This window comes from Magallana gigas, chromosome 2, assembly GCF_963853765.1.
Source record: "Magallana gigas chromosome 2, xbMagGiga1.1, whole genome shotgun sequence".
Classification (NCBI taxonomy): Eukaryota; Metazoa; Mollusca; class Bivalvia; order Ostreida; family Ostreidae; genus Magallana; species Magallana gigas.
The window spans coordinates 33185394-33205767 of NC_088854.1; the positions used below are offsets into that span (position 1 = coordinate 33185394).

Genomic DNA, 20374 nt, shown 5'->3' on the forward strand with positions numbered 1-20374 from the left:
TAATGATCAAGGCTCTCTTTGAAAAATGAAGGTACCAGGCGTTCGGCTGTCTAATATGCTACTGGTCCGTAGTTCTCAGGTCTGTGTGTATTTATATCAGCCAATCGGAGAGCAGTTTAAAGAGTACTTGAAGATTGCTGGGGTTTTAGTATTATAGAAAGCAATTTGTGCATTTAATAAACTCAGAAGGGTCCTATTAGTGGCCAGAATTATTTTTTTTTCATGTAAACTTATTTTCCAGTTTACCTTTTTTCAGTGCATTTGATAATGAGGTGGAGACAGAGTTGAAAAAAGTGCAAGATTTGCGAAAAGAATTGGAGACCGTTCTGGATAAGAACAACAAGATGACAACCAACTTGCAACAGCAGTACATAATGTATAAAAGGAAGTTCAGTGATGGTAAGTCTGCCTTTTCTTCATTCAGCTTGCATTATGAAAGGCTAATAATGATTTATTGAAAAATGTTGGTTTAGTTTAAGCATCGTTCCTTTTTTTTTTTTTTTAACTGGTCCTTTTAAAGAAATTGGAAATGAGAATATTTTTCAGTGTTATATGTTTATTATAGTAAACACAAGTTTTTTTTAATTACCCTGTAATATTGAGATTTTTTATTTCTATGAAAAACTAAGCAGCTTTAAGAGTTAATTAAAAAAATATTTTATAGATCATTTTATCACTTTGTTTGTAAATATTTATCTGCAACATAGATATATTAAAAAAAAAGATAAAAAAGGTTTTAATTTGCCTCTTCATTAATGTTTACGGATTTTTAAAATGTTCTTTTAATTTATTGTAATGATATTTCTAACAAGTGGCCACTTAAAGATGAAAAGAGCATTTATTTAATAAACCCTTCACCTATTTAACCTACCACTTTGATTACACTTAATTGACACCTGCATTTATTCTTAGTGACCGGTGGTTTTTTCAGAATACTTTGACCATAAACTGTGACAAGATTAATCCATTAATACAAACCCTAGTAAATGTTAACGAATCTTGGAAAAGTCGGACTTTAATTTGACAAAAACTGACAGAGAAAATAAATTTTATATTGCGATAAAATTTATGAAGAATATGTAAAACTGTATAGAACTTGCATAGTCATGTGGAGGGGAGGAGGGGGTAGCATTTTAAACAGATTATTGCTATGATACATGCATTTAAAGAAATTTGGAGAATATTACATGAACGACTTATCACTCCAACAAATAAGAGGATTTAAAGTAGAGAAAAGAAATTGGTTAAAGTACAACACACTGATAAGTATTTATCTCTCCTGCTCTCTCTGTATAGGAATAATTAGTTTGTTAGGAGAGGGATAAGAGAAACTTAAACACCACTGACCTTTTAATCGGAGCAGATGGGCTTTTAGTTAGGCCACTTTTCTGGATATTTAGCTTTTGACAGAGGAAATATCTGAATAAATCTCTGGAAAGTAAAAATCAGGGATTGAAAGATTTCCTTTTTTTGCCTTAGGACTTTAAAGATATGATTATAATGACGATTTCATGCAAAAGAGTCCATAGTTTCTGTTACTTAACATGACAATAATTTTTTGTCGTCGGGTTTTTGTTCATAGATTACACGACTGGAATGGTGAGTGAGTTGACCTCTGACCTGGATGGACTGAAGAGAGAACTGGAGCAGAAGAAGCATGAGAACAACACCCTGTTGGCTCAGCTGTACGACATCCAGTACAACCACAGGGACCACGATATGCTGCATGAGGGGGTGCAGACCTCCCCACGCAGTGAGAATCGCTGGAGCATGTCCTCCAGTACTAGTTCCTCGTCCTCGCCGGAGTTTGACGTTCCTCTGAATCGGCAGACCTTGTCGGACATGAGTGCTCCTATGCTGAGGCGCTATATCCGACAAATCCAGAAGCAGCTCGATATATCGTCACACGAGAAAGAGGAGCTTCAGGAGAGGTTGAATCTGTCGCAGAGAGTGAATGCTCGGGAAATTCCTGGAAAGAATGAGGATGATTTTAACAGTGTTCCCCATCTCAGAATGGAGGTTCAGAGTTTGCAGAGCAAGTTGTCTGCAGTAGAGAGTGATTTGAAAGTGTTGAGAAAGAAGTTTGGTTTAGAGGAGAACAGTCCATGTAAATATTCTGAACTTCCAAATATGTTTGATCTTCAAAGAGAAAATGTGAAATTGAAGAACGATTATCAAAATGCAATGGAGAAGGTATCTTGCTTGCAAGAACAGATAAATAATTCTTTGAGAATGCAAAGGGAAAAATTAGATAAACACAGTCAAACTGTGGCTTGGAGTGGCTTGATTCCAGCTTTGGGACCGAAATCATTGGACTTGAAATGCCAGAATAAAAAGAACTCAAGTCAGATACCTCGACCCCACAAACCAGGCCATCCCATGAATGGAGATCAACTACATCTACAAAAACCTGAAATCCTAAGAGAAATGTTATCCGAGTCTAAAAATAGAATCAGTGACCTGGAAGCTAAACTAGAGGCCACAGAGGGGACGGTTAGAATACAAACACAGAAGATGAAGCACTACAAGGCCATTCTCCAGGAGCACGGCCTGGTGGCCAAGAGTCCGTGTGTCAGCCGATCTCATAGCGAGACTAATCTTGCTGCTGCCATGGCAACTGCCTCCAAAATCCCCGTCCGAAAAAGAGCAATGTCCATTGAGCACCTCCATTCTATCGACATTAACCAACCTAATGGACAAAGCAGACATGTAAGAGTGTAGTCAGCTACTACTATTATAGTTTACTCATTGATAATTTTTTTTCATACAGATAAAAAAAATAGTGAGCTGAATTATGTTTCAAATTCTTTTATGACAAAGAATACAGAGAATTTTGAATTGATGTAGCAACAAATATGACTCGTTTTTAAATAATTCTGAAAAGAGGGTGTGTGTGTGTATGTGAACTAATTATGAACTGACAGGAATTGTACATTATTGCTGTTTTGTGTTGCAGGGTAGCGACAGCAGTGAGGGGTCCCAGGAGGACACCCTGCTCCCCTCCCAGACACTGGTCAACCTCCAGGAGAGAATATCTGTGCTTCAGCAGGACTTGCAGGAGACCAAGGACAACAACTCCAAACTACAGCAGAAGATCTCGGCCCAGCAGAACTCAGAGCAAGTCATTGCCGAGCTCAAAACCCAGCTTGGACAGAGCAGAGAGGCCATCGACTCCCTGGAAAAGCAACTGAAGTCATACCAGGGCTCATCAATGCAGGAGGTGCTGGAACTGCAGAGAGACGAAATAGCTGGTCTGAGGAGAAGGTTGTGTGATTCTCAGAACTCCTGTGTGCAGTTAAACCAATGGCTGGGGGATCTGAGTGGAGTTCTTGAGGGGCTGAGAGACGGGGAGGGACAGTATGCTAGCATCAAGCAGAAAGTCCAGCAGACTAGAAAAGTGGCCAAGTCACTGTCTCACATCCTGGGTACATTTTAATATTTGATTAGTTAATTGAGCTTCTCAATAAATCAGTATTTTTGAAGCAATGAGATTTAATAGATAAGAACATTTAAGATATAGGGAAGTCCTTGGATTGGATTGATGCCTTCTTGTGGCTCTTGCAAATTTGGGTGAATGTGATTGCATTAGTTTTCGTTAGTAATTGAATCAATGTGTAGGTTGATTTAATTAACATACATTGTATCTTTAATGTTTCTTGCACATACAGATTCTGACAGTGATGATTCTGGAAATGAAGGTTGTCCTCCACAGAGCAATCACTCACCTGTGAAGTCGCCCAAGAAAGAAGCAAAAAGGTGAGGAATTTTATACACCTTAAGTAAACAAACTAAATAGGAAAAAAACTCAATTCATAGTAAAACCTGCAATTACTGGAATTTGTTGCTTAATATTTTGCTGTGATTTTTAGGCTTGCAGAAGAATTGGAGTCCAAGGAAGCAGAAATCAAATCATTGAAGGAAGAACTAGAAGAGAAGAAATCCTTCATCGGTCGACTTAACACCAACCTACTGATCGCCCAGAGACAGTTGTTAACCTGGCAGGATTGTGGAAAGGGTTCATCCACGTCAGGCACCAGTGCTGCTGACGGAAATGTCTTTGAGAGTGGTCGGCAAGGGCCCAGGGAGGGATTCCTGAGAGACAGCCTGTCCCCCTCCTCGCAGACCTCCAACAGACTGGCAGGGGAGCAGGACACATCCATAGAGAAAGTCAGGCACGGCAGTGGTATGACTCAGAGTTCCCGAAGGTCATCTGATGACATCGAAGTGCAGGACACCACGGTGACTTCGACTCATACGCAGGGGTATGTGCATTCCCGGAGAGACCGTATCCGAGACATGGATAAAGTGGATTCGGGAAGGAAGGATAACGTTCCTTACGGGATGTTTGGTTTTTGTTCGGATGAGCGTTTGTACGGTAATGCAAGGTTTGCCGATAGAGACATGTTTGAGCAAAGTCTTTCTATGAATGGACATAGTGAAATGTCGTTCTTGGAAAATAAGAACTTCTACGAGGATGTCAGTAAATTCAGTGAGCTGGACGACACTCGTGTGACACAGCGTTCAAGTTTCATGAACAGGAGTACGACTGTTCAATCAGAAGAGGTTCATCAATTGAAATCCCGCCTAAATGTGATGGAGGATCTAAACAAGACTCTGAAGGATGAACTTGAGGCTTATGAAAATTTGTGTTCGTCAGTGGGGATAAAGAGTTCCCCGAGGAAGTCTCCTCGAAAATCGACAGATGACAGTGATCTGTTGAGAGAACATTTGTCTGAAATCCGAGCACTGAGGATCAAGCTGGAGAAATCGCTCAAAGACAGCGAGAAGCTGAGCCAGAAACTACAGCAGGACATGGAGGAGTCCCATACATCAAGTATGTTTTACAGAATTCTCTTCAAAAGTGTATCTGTACTTCTTATGAATCTCATACAAAGTTAGTGTGGTTCAAGGGCCCCAAGGACTTTCAGCTATTTGATATATTATAGGTTATTTTTAGTTGTAGGGTTAGTGTAGTCAATTATTATAAGCAGTGTTTTCCCCCAATGACATAACAACTAAGCCTTTCCGATGTAATATCTGGCAAATAAATTTTTTGTGTTTTCTTTTATTATGTTGCCTCATACAAAGGGATATAAAAGAATGACATAAAACAGTTAATCATGCTTAAAGGATTAAAATAGGTGTACATAAGTAACAATATGTGCTAGATATAATAGAACACTGATAAAGGGAGATAAGTTTGAAGAAATGTAAAAGTTTTGAATGCAAGGCATGATTTTAACAATGCACTTTAAAAAAATTTGTCTGTAGTATTCTAAAAAAGTGTATTAGGTGTGAGAGATTAGGGTAATTAATATTTATTTAATGTGAATACTTACTGAGATTTTAATCTTTGTTTTTACCAGATAACACCACTAATGTTTACATGTACACCCAACACCAAGCACACATCAACGAACTACAGAGAGCCATTGACAAGCTAAAGGCTCAGTTACGAGAGAAGGAAAACTGCATCACAGAGAAAATCACCATCATCCGCGAAAAAGAAAGGATCATCCACGAATCCAAAACAGTCATCACGGGAAAAGACGAGAAAATCAACGAAATCCTGAAGGAGAAGGAGGAGCTGAAGCTGTCCAATCAGCAGACGTTGGTGGTACAGCAGAGGCGGATCGAGAAGCAGGACGAGACGATGCGACAGCTGAGGGACAAGCTGGAGCTGCAGGTGGAGAGTCTGCACCAGCAGGAGTCCAAGCTGAAGGAGCAGTACGAGGTCATCCAAAAACAGGAGCTACAGCTCGCTCAGGTCAGTACAGCCCGCTCAGGTCTGTACAGCTCGCTCAGGTCTGTACAGCTTGCTCAGGTCAGTGCAGCTCGCTCAGGTCTGTACAGCTTGCTCAGGTCAGTACAGCTCGCTCAGGTCAGTACAGCTTGCTAAGGTCTGTACAGCTTGCTCAGGTCTGTACAGCTTGCTCAGGTCAGTACAGCTCGCTCAGGTCTGTAAAGCTTGCTCAGGTCAGTACAGCTCGCTCAGGTCAGTACAGCTCGCTCCGGTCTGTAAAGCTTGCTCAGGTCAGTACAGATCAACAATTAGTGTCTTTACTTATTGCACTAGTGGTGTATTCAACCTTCTAAATTTTAAAGATTTTTTTTTTGTAAAAAAAGTAAATTAAAGTAATATTTCTTGTGGTTGATGTGATGTAACTCAAATTTGTATGTTTGATATGAAATGTAATTTGTATTGATAAATTTGATTTTTCTTTTCATATAGGTACAGGATAAATTATCTGTGAAAGAGTCAACACTGGAAAAGCAGTATGAGCTTCTACATCAGCAGGACCTCCAGATAGACAAGCAGCGGGAGCTGATCAACCAGAAAGACCAGACCTACCGCTCGCTGGAGGAGGAGCTAGAGAGCACCACCGCCAAACTCCAGCAGCTACAGAGGGTTGCCACCACCACCACAGATGAGGAGTCAGCAGAGCAATGGAGGAAGGAGGCCCAGGGTCTGAGAGAGCAGATGGAGAGGCTGGAGAAAACAGTCAGCTCCCAGAACAAGAAGATGAAGCAGCAGGAACAATGGCTGACCGAGAAAGACAAGACCAACTACAAGCTGCAGCAGATCCGAGACCGGCTGGACGACAATCTGAAGAAATCGGCTAAGGAGATCAAAAGGTGAGTTCGCTGTCACAGTAGAACTAAAGGCTACATCATACATGATATATCTAGACTTAATTTTTGCAATATTTCAATAGTTTTTGGTTGCAATTTTTTGTTACATTGTTAATTTTATGTGTATTCTTTTTGTGTCAGTTTACAAACAAATAAATTTGTTATGTTTATTTTGAAGATTTTCAAAAGAAAGATTTCTGTTAAATGTGTTCTACATATAGTCTCTACAATGACTGTTCATGTTAGTCAATATAAAAGAAAACCCTGTGTATTATTTCAGATTGAAGGAGGAGATGAGAACATTGAGAGATCAAGTCCAGGAAAACAAAGATTTGAATAAGACCCTTAAACTAGAATTGAGTGTGTATGAAAAGCTGGAGAACACAGAAAATCAAGGTAAGATGTTCCAGACAAACCTCCTCTTCTCTCCAGTCCTCTATGTCTTTAGATAGTTAGATAAATTGAGTCAAGGAGACATGTCTAGACTGTGATAAAAGCAATTTTTGTATAATCAAGCCTCTGTGAAGCTTTTGTGATTGACATATCTTTGTTAATTTTAATTTGATTGCTGACACATAGAAACGGATAATATATGTACAAGTATGAAGAAATGTTGTTTCTGGGTGATCCATTTTGGGTTGATGTTATAATTTCTCCTTACATCTTATTATCTGTATACTGTATTTTGTGGTAGGCTGGAGCAATGGAGATGGGAAAAGCGGTGGCTTTGACATGAGGGAATTCTTGACGGAGATCCGCCATCTTAGAAGTCAGCTGGAGAGGTGTATAGACACGAACAACGAGCTGAGGAAGAAGCTGGAGGAACACCTGGTGGCCAAGAACCAGCGACAGAGAGTTTCCATGACCAACGTGTACTACGCCAAGGACCCAAGCCCCGTCACCTCACAGGGTAAACTCCTCTCCACTCTCTATTGTCTAAACCTGTAAATCTGTTGGGTCACTCGCTTATTTGTTCCTTTTCTCATGTAAAGTACATGCCTTACTTTAATTTCTCTCAGCTGTTTATTGGCTAACCTTGTGAAGCAATGACACTATTTAATTTTTAACTTTTTTCAAGTACTGTTCATACCTTACTACAGTTTTGTCTGAGGGATCAATATATATATAAATGATTTCAGGCATTTCACGGAGCTGAATTTCAGTAAAGACTCATTTATATTTTAGGTACAGATGCACCTGACGGACTGCCGAGTACGGAGCAGATGTCAGGTGGATTCAAAGTCCGCCATGAATCAGTGGAAATCATGAGGGGCACTGCTGATCACGACTCTATGAACAGCGTGTCCCAGGATTCCTGTATCAGTGACTGTGCTTCAGGTATGAAACTTTTCAAAAAAAAAAAAGTACTTATAGCATTTTTTACCTTTTTTGATTTTAAAAATAGCTCCAGTATTTGCATAAAATCTTGCTCTATGGTCAACGCAGGTACTTCATCAAATTTTGGGAAACCTGGATTCGGAATTTCCACGTGGCCGCTGACGGCTGATAACCCCTTGCAGGCCATGAAGAGTAAGTCCAGTCCTGGTGGAACACTTGACAGGGTCGACCTTAGTGTGATGTCCACCAAGCTCCACCACTCTGATGGAAACCTCTCCTACCATGTTGACGACCCACCAAGTTTTGTGGCTGGTAAGATAATAGCTTATCATCATTTAAAAAATGTCAACATAATGGTTATATATTCTGGTAAAATGTAGCAGAAATTGCCAAGAGTAGATAAAAGGAAAATTTCATTATAGCCTTATGTTATACAATAATATGTTATACAATAATACATCATGAAAATTAATGATAATGATTTTAGAACATGAAAAAGATTCATATGCTTTGCTCAACTGTCTTGCTTGAAATCAAGATTTACTGATGCATGACTTATGCCAAAACTCTGATATAGTTTTGTATTGTGAAAATATTGAACACATAATTGAAATCATTTTGAATTCTATTTCCACCACAGAAATGACTTCTCATCGGGTGGATTCAGATCTGCGGACTTTGTTTGCCATCGGAAAACTGGACGATTATGAGAAGCTGAAGAAGGAGTGTGGGGAGACTTCTGTCGTACTGAAAGGGATGGAGGCACGCATTCAGGAACGACTGAAGATATTCCGAAACATGTCCCCAAGAGAGGTAAGTCTATTCATAAATCGCTCACATCATGTGTGTGTGTTTTTTTACCATTTATATTTATTGTCAGTGGTGGAGGTATTGCCTTCAAGTCAATGCAGGTTAATGGTGTTAATGTCTTCACATTTAATTCTTTTGTCAAGTCCTGTTTAAAAGGTGACTAGCTCTGTTTTATAAGAATGCCATTTGAAATCATGATTAATTGAATCATTGCTCACCTTTTTTCAGTTCATCAAGGTAAATTGGCTATTGGTATTCAAGCATCATAATCACCCTGAAACCTATGATTTATTTATTAATTTGTCTATACAGCAACTAATTATTTTTGCATGATCCGAATTATGCAAGATGCATTATGTATTGGTTCAGAATGAGTACATACATGTATAATGATTTATTTTACATTTATACAATAAAAAAAAACAAGTAATGCCTTAAAAGTTGCATAATACAAGTAGCATGCTTTTAGTCAGGGGCATCTGGTGTCATGTTATTTATTTTCCGTGTAGTATGTAAAAAATTGATTATTTTAGAAGTGACCTTAAAATCCTGTAGATCATTTACTGGTTATAAACTCTCCCTAAAGCCATTTGATAACATGTATATTTATTTAAAAAGCTCTTTCCTATCAATGCCTTCACATACATGTATTGGGTGTATAAAAGAGCCCAAATTCTGTAAAAGTGAGTAAATACTGATTTACTATGCCAGTATGTGGTTTTTAAAGTTTTAGAAGTATGTGTATGTGTCCATCTATTTTTGCATGTTTGTATATGAGTATGCTATATCCTTACTTTTATGGCTTGCCAGGTTATCATATTCATAGACATACTGTACCATATGTATTGCCTTATTTGAGGTTTACCGGTACTGCATCATTCAAATCCATTTGCTATGGTTCTATGGTATTGAACACTAGTGCATGTAGAAATGTTGATATGGGCCGTGCATCTGTTATGTAAAAAACATTATTTGATAAGTTACTGTATTCTCATTAAAGACGCGTACTGTATGATTTCGAAAAATGGCCTGAATTCTCTGAAAATTATGGATTCCAATCATAAGAACTTTAAAAGTATTGCCATGTATTGTATTTTAATTCCCATTCTGACTCACTTTCTATTGCTTTGTAGAACATGGAATACAGCACCCTGAAGGAGCTGTCCCTCAGTGTGGAGAACCTGAAGATCTGTCTGAACGAGGAGAAGTCCCTTCTCAGCTGTTTCTGGACCAGCTCCCTCCCCAAAGAGGGCGTCGAGTCCAAGCTCCTGTTTGAGGTAGAATATTAAACATTTTGCGTCTATTATGCCTCTTTGTTTTACCATGTGTTTTATATTTTGTAAATATTGGCTCCAAAATTTTAATTGCCTAAATTTTAAAGACAAAATAATTAATGACTCAATGACCAAGTATTTGAACAAAATATAAAGCATCCGTACATGTAGTATGAGCTACTTTTTGAGACAGGATTCTTCAAATTTTTATAAAGTTATTCAGTAGCATCTGCTCTGCAAGTAAAATTTCGTAAACTATCAAAAACTTTTTTGGTGTGAGAAATAATGCTAAATAAAAATCTTTACTGCAGAATGAATCTCTGAAGAATGAGTTATTGGCCATCAAGTCCAAGTACTCATTCCTGAGCCAGTTTGTACAGAGTGCGGAGGAGAGACTTCACGCCACCAATCAGCAGAAACAGAACATGGAGGACTTCATCTACAGACAATGTGAGTAGAAGGGGCGTGGCATGACAGGAAGGGGGAGGGGTAGTGGCATGATGGTCTTGTTTTATCACCAAGTTCAGTTCTAAAAGCATGAAAAGTTATTCATGAGAGGCATATGCTAATTATGAACCGTCTTCTGTTATCTCTGCCCTAAGCAAGAAATTGAGATTTTGTTCTTAATTTTGAAAAGAAAATTCTCTTTTTTAATACAGTTTAAGACCAGATAAAGAGAAAATTTTCCTTATTGAATAATGGTAGCTGAATGAAAAAAAAAAAGTTAAGCTTTCCAATTTGTTTAAATGAAACACTGAAATTGAGACAGGAAATATGTGGCAGGAGATAGAGTTATCTCCACTTTTAATAGAAAAAAGATAGAAATCAAACTTTTAAAGTCATAGAAAATTTTTTTTTTCGAAGTTCATGATTTCTTTCTGTATTATGCATGCATTGACGTTTTGCAGACGACAAGTTACTGACGAGTGTATTGACCACTGGTCAGTTTAACTTGGCCATGGTTCCGGGCGGCACAGCATGGTTGGTTGATAAATCTCTGCTCGCTTGGTTTTTCTTCTGTGTGTTCACCCATCACCATTTTATTTTTATCATCAAAACTAAACATCATCAAATTCTGAATTTTTATCTTTATCAAAATTTCTAGCTTCTTAATCTTATAAATTGTTTTCTGATTTTTTATGGATTTCATTAAAACTAATTTCTAATATCATGTACATACTAAGTTACTTTTTTTGTGTGTGGCTTCTAGAATCATCAGCTTGAACACACATTTTGATGGGTCATCTATTCAATCTGTTCCATGAATGACATGTATCCCCATTTTCCTCTATATCATTTGACACAAAACATCTATTTTTAGCACTGTTTTTTATAAGCTTTTTCAGAACACATGATATTCTCATCATATCACACTTTTTAAAATTTCCATAAATAATTAGAGAGATATAGAGTAGCTGAATCTCTTTTTTTCTTCTCTTAAACTCTTTCCTCTTAAATAATATTAGATTAAATATCTTAAACTTTAAGACAAATGTTAGCAAATCAATTATATATTTTTCATAAGACAAATGTTCGCAAATCTATTATATATTTTTGATAAGACAAATGTTAGCAAAGCATGATAATAAAGGGGAAAAAAATCCAACGCGCCCACACACCTAAAAACAATTTAAACACTGCAATAAGCCTTTCATGGTAACAACTTTTGTGACACGTTTATTTCTAACTTTGCAGTAAAAAAGACTACCAAAGTGATGGTGCATGCCCGTGGAAACTTTGAGAAGAACCTGCTACAGTACGGGATGACTGAGAAACAGGAAGACAGCCGGAGGAAACGGGGGTACAGTGGTGACCCTCCCGTGTGCAAAGACAAGTAATCGGGGGCTTGTCATGTGATAACAATACAGTGTTCAAATGTGGACATCGTCTGATGATAGCAGCATTTGTATCGCCTTGTGTTTTGACTGTGACAGAACAAGTTCCCAGTGTAGTGTGTTAGATTTACAGGTATTCACAAACTGTATTAGAAGAAAAAATACCTGCAATTCAACACTCATAATGAGAAAATGCGAGTACATGTATACATGTAGGTCACTGCCTGATATCATAACTTGTGCTTACCGGTATATTATGAGAAATGCTTGATATATGTTATATGAAGCCATGCAGCAGACGATTGCTCATCCATCTCGTGTGACTTGAACCAGAATGAACTGGTTCAAACCCGAATCTCTGAAGCTTGCTTTGGTGATTTGACCCAATGTGCCAATGATTGACATGTTATTTTTATGTTGTTTTTCTGCATGTTGTGTTGAGAATCTGTGTATATTTTTTTTCTTCAAACGACAGTTCACTTGCCACAGAATAACAAAAACACTTCAATCATTTGTCATGTTCATTATAAGGGACCAATGGCATTGATCAATTTTAAAACATCATTGGTTTTTTTTTCATGTGCATATACATTATACAGTTAGCATTTTGTTGATTTGAAGAATGTATATTTTTGTTGAATTAATGTAACACCCACTCTTGTCATAATTACAGTGTTGTCTTCCTGTTCATGTATAAATATCAGACTTATTTTTGTGTGCAATACATTGTAACCTGTAATTTATTTAGCCAGAGCTTTCAAATGGTTCTGCTAATGTGTCCAGTTGCGATGTCATTTGAAATGGCAGGCTCAAACAGTGGGAAGAATTTTGTACTAACTTATTTGTAAAAGGGGGAAAATTATACTCTACATGTATTTATTCAATCAGATAATCAAAAATATTGGTCTCTTCAAGGAATAAAATGTGTAAAATTGATTTTGACATTGTTTTGTGCTATTTTATACATCTCCGAATACTAGTGTGCTGTGAAGACCCTAGAACTATAAAATCAGTAATTTATCTCCTTGCATTGATGTAAATAAAATAACAAAGTACATGTACATGTATTTAAGCACAGTTAAAAGTGCTTTTGGAGAGGAGGTAAATATAATTGATATTAACATTTAATCATGAAAGCCTCTGAAATTGATAAAGAAATAGAAACACAGAAATCAGTTTTTCTGCAAAAGGATCCGATGTTTTTTTTTAAATGTTTCTACCAATTATGATAATGTATCTTCAAAGGATGTGTATTCTGTACCTTGATAATGTAGTCTGTATCTTTCAGACAGAGTGTGGACAGACAAACATTTACAAGATACATTGGGTTCTACTGTTCTAATGCATTTATCTCTAAATGGACAAAAATTACACCCCCCCCCCAAAAAAAAAAAAAAAAAGAATTAAAAAATGGACTAAACTTCATTAAGAGGATATTTTATATTACATGTAAAATAAAAACCAATTGAAATATGTAAAATGTGGTGCAACTTAGCCCAAAAAGAAAACATTGATTTGTTTGAGAGAACATAATTTCAAATTGTAATACATGTAAAAAAAATATTCAAGATCTTAAAAGAAATGACTAAGGGTTTTTTTCATACTACAACATATGATTATTTGCTATCATTTTCATAAGGAAAAACTGTACAGTTTATGCATTTTAATCTTTTCCTAGGAAAAAAAATCAAGTTTGCAAGTCTTATTAATAAAGAGAGTCTTTACACGTCATTATAAATCAATATGCAACAGCAAAAACTACAGCATTCACTTCAAATCCACCTACGGGTTAATGTCGCACAAAGATAGGAAATAATCAAAATCTATATATAGTTTAATATTGTTGATTTCTATACATCTAATTACGGTAGTATTGTCATGTTTGTGTCATAGCTGCAGGTCTGTCGCTTGATCCCGGTCTGAAAAAATTCGGATAGATGACCTAGGATCCAGGTTGTCCATCTGAATTTTTTAGACCTGGATCGAGCTACAGACCTGTGGCTAGTTTGTCGTATTGCTTCAAACTTGGATTTTAAATTTAAAAAAAAAATGCAAATAAACCTACCCCGGTAAATATTGCACTTCATTTCAAAAATTAATCAGATCTTTTGATTTATCCTGAATTTTATTATGCAAAACCAACTTAAAATCTCAAAAAAGAAAAAGGACTAAATTAAAATGCATACCTATTTTAAATGATTTATTTACAGCGCAAGTGTAAAAATCTTAGCACTAAAATACATGTCAGTAGCATTACTGATATCACAAAACAATGAGTATACTGGTAAAATTACAGAAATAAATTTTTTTTAAATAATTTTCTTCAAAAAATTGAAAAGTTGAATTAAAAAACACTCGGGTTCTTCAACAGTAAGTTCAGCAAAGAAACCCCACTCGGGTTCCAAATACATGTACCTACACTAGATATAAATGATGCATTAGCAAGTTGCTAAATATTAAACGTTGAATTTTTTGAAAGCAAAGATTAAATCAGAAAGTTGTTAATGAACATTTAAGGACTGGCTTTGGAAAAGATATATTTGCAAAAAAAAAAATTTAAAGGCTCTTGCGTACCTTCATTGTGAAAATTTCTCACACTCAAATAAAAGTTGGATTACATAATGTACGCAAGGTTTAAAAATAAGAATATCTCTCAAACATGGTGGTCTAAAAAATACTGGTGTTAACAAAATTTTCTTAACTAACTAACAGACAATAATTTCAAAAGTGAGTAAACTATTACATAACACTTGTGTTAAAATCTATAATGTTCTCTCCTCAATAAACCTCAGAAATCGCTCTGCGTAGATATCAGGTGGCACAGTGGAATGGTCACTCGTACAGTTCTTGCAGACTTTCAGGACACGAGCAACCTGTTGTTTGCACTCGTATTGCGTAAAGAAATCGATGATGCCCATATAATATCTTGAATGAGTTCCGTCGATGACATGCAACGGGTTCTTGCACTCTGAAAGAAGCAACCTCCTATTGGCCGAATCTTCCAGTTTGGTGGAAGTTGAACCCAAGAGACTTCCTAAACTGGTGAAGGTTGAGCAGCGTTTACTGGCGGTGAATCCTTTATCTCCAGCCTCTTCCTGAGTTTGCGTTGGGGGTTCTCCTTCTTCCTCTTCTATGACGTCTGCATGGTGAACTTGATTACTAAGCACACGAGCCTTGTCCAATATGGACGATGATTTGCGTTTAGCGTATGACCTGAATGAAAAATAAATCTAAGTGATTATTTGAGAGAGAGATATTTAATTTAACTTAAAGAAATAATGAAATAACAGATGTTAGGTCCTTAATTTTAATCAAAGGTGCAAATTTACACTTCAAATTAAATAATTCATAAAATCTGTCTGTCTCTCCCCTCTTTCTCTCTCTCCCCCTCTCTCTCTCTCTCTCTCTCTCTCTCTCTCTGTATTCTGACATTGTATACTTTATTTAAAAATTGAATAACAAAAATTAGATGGCAAAGAATCATTCAAGCACCGCAGCTTGTTAAATGAGAAATAAGATAATCAATATCTCTGAAGGGTCCTCCACACACCTGGAAAAAGTTCTGCATACATGCCAATTATTCTAAATTATTTAAAGATCTGGATTTCTAGCTTAACAATGACTGAAAAAAAAAATCAATTTTGGGGAAAAAATCAACTTTTTGAATTTTACAAAGTCCATGCAGTATTCGAACTCAAAACTTGTGGGCCGGTCTGTAGATTGAAGCTACACCCATTGCGCCACAGAGATAGACAACTTATGCAGCAGTATAAACGGTTTCACAATGCGTTAAAATCCCTATGTTGTGACGTACTGTCATAAAAAAGAAGAAGTCAAGGGGTGTCGAGGATCCCTTTATAGGACGAATAGCAAAGAAGCTAACATACTTTCTCATTCTGTCCACAAGGTCTACAAATGTCTTCTGTTGGTCGTCTTTGTGGAGTTCGTGGCGACCCAGAAGAAGACTGTAGTCTTGTACACCCAGATCTCGCAGGAAACTCACGTCATGGCGTAGTTGTCGTAGGAACCAGTCCCGCTGATTTCCTGAAATGTACAATGACCTTTTTTCAATCTATAAGTATATAGATGTTCTGACTTGGTATTGCTACCATTCCTATGCTTACAAAATGATTTAGAAAATCTAGTTTTTATTGGAGTTGATATTACTATGTTAAAATCCTAATCCAGCTAAAAATATTTAAATTTATTTCTGTCTACTGGAATTTTGATAATATTGTGAAAAATTAAAGATCTTTGAATCTTTTTAGAAAGAGGAATATAGTACATGCATATTAGCTCTACCAAAACTTAATATTTTTATCATTAAATCAAATTAGTAATATAGAAACTATTCAATAAAAGTTTTTAAAAAATTGCTAATAAATTAAATCACCTAGGTCAATGCTATCATTGTAAAAATTCTGATCCTTTAAAACATGCAAAACTCCTTTCTCCTCTGGGTAGGGCTATGAAAAAAGCAAAATATGTGATCAATATGTTAATTAATAAAGGTTGATTCATAATAATTTAGCAATAAAGATTATCACAATACATGTATCTGCATTATACCTCAATTTACACTTTGATTTGCAACTGAAAAACTCTACAATTTATTATTTTATAAAAAAAAACCCACATACTTTTTGATATCTTCCACCAAGACAACCCTTTAAATCAAATCTGGATTCAATTCTCTCAACAGGGAAAAATACATTTTGCATCACCAGAAAATACATCTGAAATATATGGAATTAAACATTCATACGTTCATGAGATAATTAGATGAGACATGGTGGATAAAAAATAAAATCGATTAAATCAGTACTCTAGTAGTTTCAACATTATTGATTATGCAATTTGCTTGCATGCAATATTACCTCCCTTATGCATTTTGATTTTTTATATTCTGAACGTGATTACTTGTAAAATATCAACAAAACGCCCCATTATTTTTAACAATTATTTTAACTTATCATAAATTTAAATAGTGTTTAAAAGAATTGTAACAAAATATTATTTATTAAAATACTAGTCTGAAAAAGAGTTTTGTAAAAAATGTTTTAAGAAACGCAGTTTCTTAGTATTTAAAGTCCAAAATTATTAGCGGAGTTACCACCGGGTTCGATAACCTGCGTGGCGTTAATAGTGGTATAAAAGATTTTTTAGCAAAAAGCTAGGGATGGAATCCTCAGCTTATATCCAATTGAATGTAAACTACTATGCGTCTCCATAGAAACGAATCATTTGAAGTCAGTTTACAGCGATAATTGCAAAAGTAATACATTGTAATTCACTTTTAATTTACAATAACAATGAAGTTACCCAATTTTTTTTATTTAGATAAAATATTCAATTGTAAAATATTGATTCAGAATGATTTTTATGGTAAATGTTTTGCAATCCTCATTTGGGTTAATTAAAAGTTGTGTAAATCAATGAATCATTGACAAATAATCATTTACACTTTCATCTGAGTACATTTAAAAAGACATAAATCTTTTATAGTTGCATTGAATATACATGCCAAGCTTAAAGAGTGTATATACCTTCAGGAGCATATAATCGATTAAACTCTAGTTATTGGAACATAACAATATTCTATATGCACGCACACTTCCAGAATTTTTTTTTGGGGATGCGTCACGCAACAAACAAAATTAATATTAATTACTCTGTACTCCATTAGACAGCCTTGTAAATTCCAAACAGGGGTCTAACCCCACAAACCCCTCTTGTTTTCCATTCTGTGTGTTTTAAAAGAGAATCCTACCTTGGGTTGACCTGACACATTCACAGAAAAGAGTCCTAAGAATTTGACAATCAGAGAATGAGGGTAGTTCTGGAAATGCATCAGATAGTCTCTGTAATGTAAGAAAAATAAATGAAATATAATGACTCTTTCATTAAAGCATTCTGAGAGAATTGCATAAGCAATACATATCCCCTATTGGCACCCCAAATTTTAAAACAAGTAAATTCTGAGATATTGACTGCTAAAGCAATACATGTCCCTTTACGACACCCCCAGTTTTGAATTAATTGCTCTACTTTTTATGTGCTATATAGGTCTTGAGAAGATTTGGTTGAAGATTTTTTTCAAAGGACAAAGAGTTGCAATAATTAATAATTTTAAAACCAGTGGATAAAAAACAATGCAAGTCAACTCGATTTTGTGGTACATGTAATTGCATGCTGTTTATGGATGGAATATGGCACAACAGGATCTGAACAAAAAACCCTGTTTTTTCTTTTTATTACCCAAGAATGGACATGAAAAATTCCAAGTAGTACTTCTTGTCTGTTTTCAGGATGAACTGCTGATCATGACTGCAAACCAAATGAATCAATCAATTTTAAAAAATAGCAAATCATAGTACTTTTAAAAAAAAACCTTATCAATTTGAAAAAAAGAAAACCATGCATAAAAAGATAAAAGGCTATTCAATAAACTACAATTTAAATCATCAGAGCAGCTATAGTTTAGCTATCTAAAAAGTTATAAATCCATTCTCATACTGTACAATAATCATAAACCCCGTAATGCAGAAAAGAATTTTACAAAAATTATAGAAAAGCAAATGGCCTATAGGGTCAATAATTTTTCCAAAAAAGAAAACCCCATCAAGATATTGTGTATTGTGTTTCTTACCTAGGTACATTAACACGGTCAAATTTAAAGTTATTCCCCTTTAAATTAAATAGACCAAATTACCTGAGAAAGAAATCCTGCCCACTTCTGGAGTTGCTTACAAACTCCATATACTCCAGGTCATCTGGAGCTACTGACGACAAAAACGTGTGGTCCGAGACCGACACTGCTCTCCTGATGCACGCAAACACGGAACTGGCATAGCTCCGGAACTTGAATTTCTGTAAAAAAGAAAAAAAATTGCATTTGAAATTGTGAATTTTTTCAACTTTTGACATTACAAAATAATTGATTACTAAAATGAGCTCAATGATGACCTATTAATTAAAATTTCATTAGTGATAGATATATGGGCAGCCACAAAGAAATATACGTACTTAAAACTCAACAAATACTGAAGCTTATTCAGTATTTATTTACCTTTCCTTGACTAGTCTTGATTGTTTTACTGTGTATATGGCAAAAATCTTCTTCCGTCAAGTTATCCTACAAGAAAATGAACAGTTCAAATCACATCAAAGAGGGGGGAGTGTAGTAGTTGAGGCTATAAAGACTGTGGGTATCTATAATCTCAAATATTGCCACAATAAATGCCTGAACATGTGCTTTTTTTCAGTGATTGAAACAAGCAATCTGTCACTGTATTTTAGTTGACATATAGCAAGATGTATATTTTAAAACCATCTCCTACTCTCGAATACACTACCCATGTTCTGGATAGCTCAGTGGCAGAGCTTCTGACAAGAAAACTCTCATGTCAGATTCCCAGTCCAGCCACTAACCTTTCTCTCCTATTACAATATATGTACCTATATACTTTAATTACACCCGAAATATAGCATGCAAAGTAACTCATGACCCTTACCTTGACACCCAGCTCTGGATGTTTCTCAAACATGTCTTTGATTCCTTCCCTGATGCATTCCAGCGCCCTGTAGCGCCGGTGGTTCTCGTTCACGATGATCACATCCTTCCTCTGCCATCTTCTCCACACCTTCACCCACCTGTTATTTGCCAACGATCTGGAAAACTGTCGTCTAGGTGTTGTCATGTCTCAGCTAGGTCATTTCAACGGGCTCTGTAAAAAATACCCTCATGATCTTAACATACCACAAAACCTTGAATGATTTTTAAATCATTTGTATTTGGGTTCTGTCAATATTTTTTTTCCACAAAGTAAACGTCAGTTAATATTCATAGTGATTCAAAGTCTGTAAATTAATACATCGATTACATGAAATTGTGTTGTTGTGATGATGCAGAGTGCAGACACATTCAAATCGAGCACTCGGCGTACAATTAAATTGTATTTGTCATAAAAAGTCACAGCTAGCTGCTTCAGCTTTAGATTCAGTCTGCTTGTACATTGATTTCTCTGGTGTAATCAGCATTCTAGCAATGCTTGGTATTAATGATTGGCAGCTAGCAGTCTAGCTGCCAATCATTACTAAAATCACAGGAGGCTAAAAAGAGTTATTTTCCAATATTTTTGCCACTCAGTTGTTCCATTCATTACATGTACACTGTTTAAACTGTTGAGTTTTAAACTGACCTACATAAATGAACGATTTTTTCAGCTGAACATTATTTACTTACAAAAACGTTGGAAATATGGTAACCACCAAGAACTTGAATTCATGTTGCATATATTTATATTTACATGGACACAGACACTGTCTAGCTACAGTTGTACGTACCTTTTATTGACTGTCAGTATCATTAATCTCCAGTGCATGACAACTTGTAAACAACCATCGCGATCGGAACCTCTCGGACCTTTTGGTTTTACTTTCACTTTTCCTTTATCAACAATGCCAAAGTAATATGTGACCAAT

The 20374-nt window shown here is 35.9% G+C and overlaps 2 protein-coding genes across 10 annotated transcripts in view; one reads left to right on the forward strand and one right to left on the reverse strand.

Moving 5' to 3' along the window:
- LOC105331694 (myomegalin) overlaps nucleotides 1–12826 on the forward strand; it is a 46451-nt gene extending 33625 nt beyond the window's left edge. For 6 of the 8 annotated variants that reach the window (XM_034446062.2, XM_066076256.1, XM_066076253.1 and 3 more), the window contains 15 exons: nucleotides 257–399; nucleotides 1583–2709; nucleotides 2957–3425; nucleotides 3669–3756; nucleotides 3870–4834; nucleotides 5367–5767; nucleotides 6233–6636; nucleotides 6914–7029; nucleotides 7328–7543; nucleotides 7819–7971; nucleotides 8080–8283; nucleotides 8612–8784; nucleotides 9915–10058; nucleotides 10367–10505; nucleotides 11751–12826. In XM_034446062.2, coding sequence (XP_034301953.2) covers nucleotides 257–399; nucleotides 1583–2709; nucleotides 2957–3425; nucleotides 3669–3756; nucleotides 3870–4834; nucleotides 5367–5767; nucleotides 6233–6636; nucleotides 6914–7029; nucleotides 7328–7543; nucleotides 7819–7971; nucleotides 8080–8283; nucleotides 8612–8784; nucleotides 9915–10058; nucleotides 10367–10505; nucleotides 11751–11893 — 4885 coding nt within the window. In that variant the 3' untranslated portion in view covers nucleotides 11894–12826. Of the gene's footprint in view, nucleotides 1–256; nucleotides 400–1582; nucleotides 2710–2956; nucleotides 3426–3668; nucleotides 3757–3869; nucleotides 4835–5366; nucleotides 5768–6232; nucleotides 6637–6913; nucleotides 7030–7327; nucleotides 7544–7818; nucleotides 7972–8079; nucleotides 8284–8611; nucleotides 8785–9009; nucleotides 9400–9914; nucleotides 10059–10366; nucleotides 10506–10963; nucleotides 11037–11750 lie in introns of those variants that run through there. The other 2 variants (XM_066076251.1, XM_066076257.1) reach the window with 2 other exon arrangements.
- Nucleotides 12827–14576: 1750 nt separating this feature from the next.
- On the reverse strand, nucleotides 14577–20322 carry LOC105321057 (phosphatidylinositol 4-phosphate 5-kinase-like protein 1). Of its 2 annotated transcripts, none has more exons than XM_011419240.4 (10): nucleotides 20237–20322; nucleotides 19405–19617; nucleotides 18960–19025; nucleotides 18603–18760; nucleotides 18149–18217; nucleotides 17661–17751; nucleotides 16531–16626; nucleotides 16284–16356; nucleotides 15778–15934; nucleotides 14577–15103 (listed from the first exon to the last, which is right to left on the reverse strand). In XM_011419240.4, exons 2-10 carry the CDS (start codon nucleotides 19588–19590, stop codon nucleotides 14653–14655), a joined length of 1347 nt encoding a protein of 448 aa, XP_011417542.3. In that variant the 5' UTR covers nucleotides 19591–19617; nucleotides 20237–20322; the 3' UTR covers nucleotides 14577–14652. The 2 variants fall into 2 exon arrangements, with proteins under 2 accessions (XP_011417542.3, XP_065932331.1); XM_066076259.1 differs by lacking the exon at nucleotides 20237–20322 and adding an exon at nucleotides 20136–20233.
- Nucleotides 20323–20374: the final 52 nt, after the last annotated feature.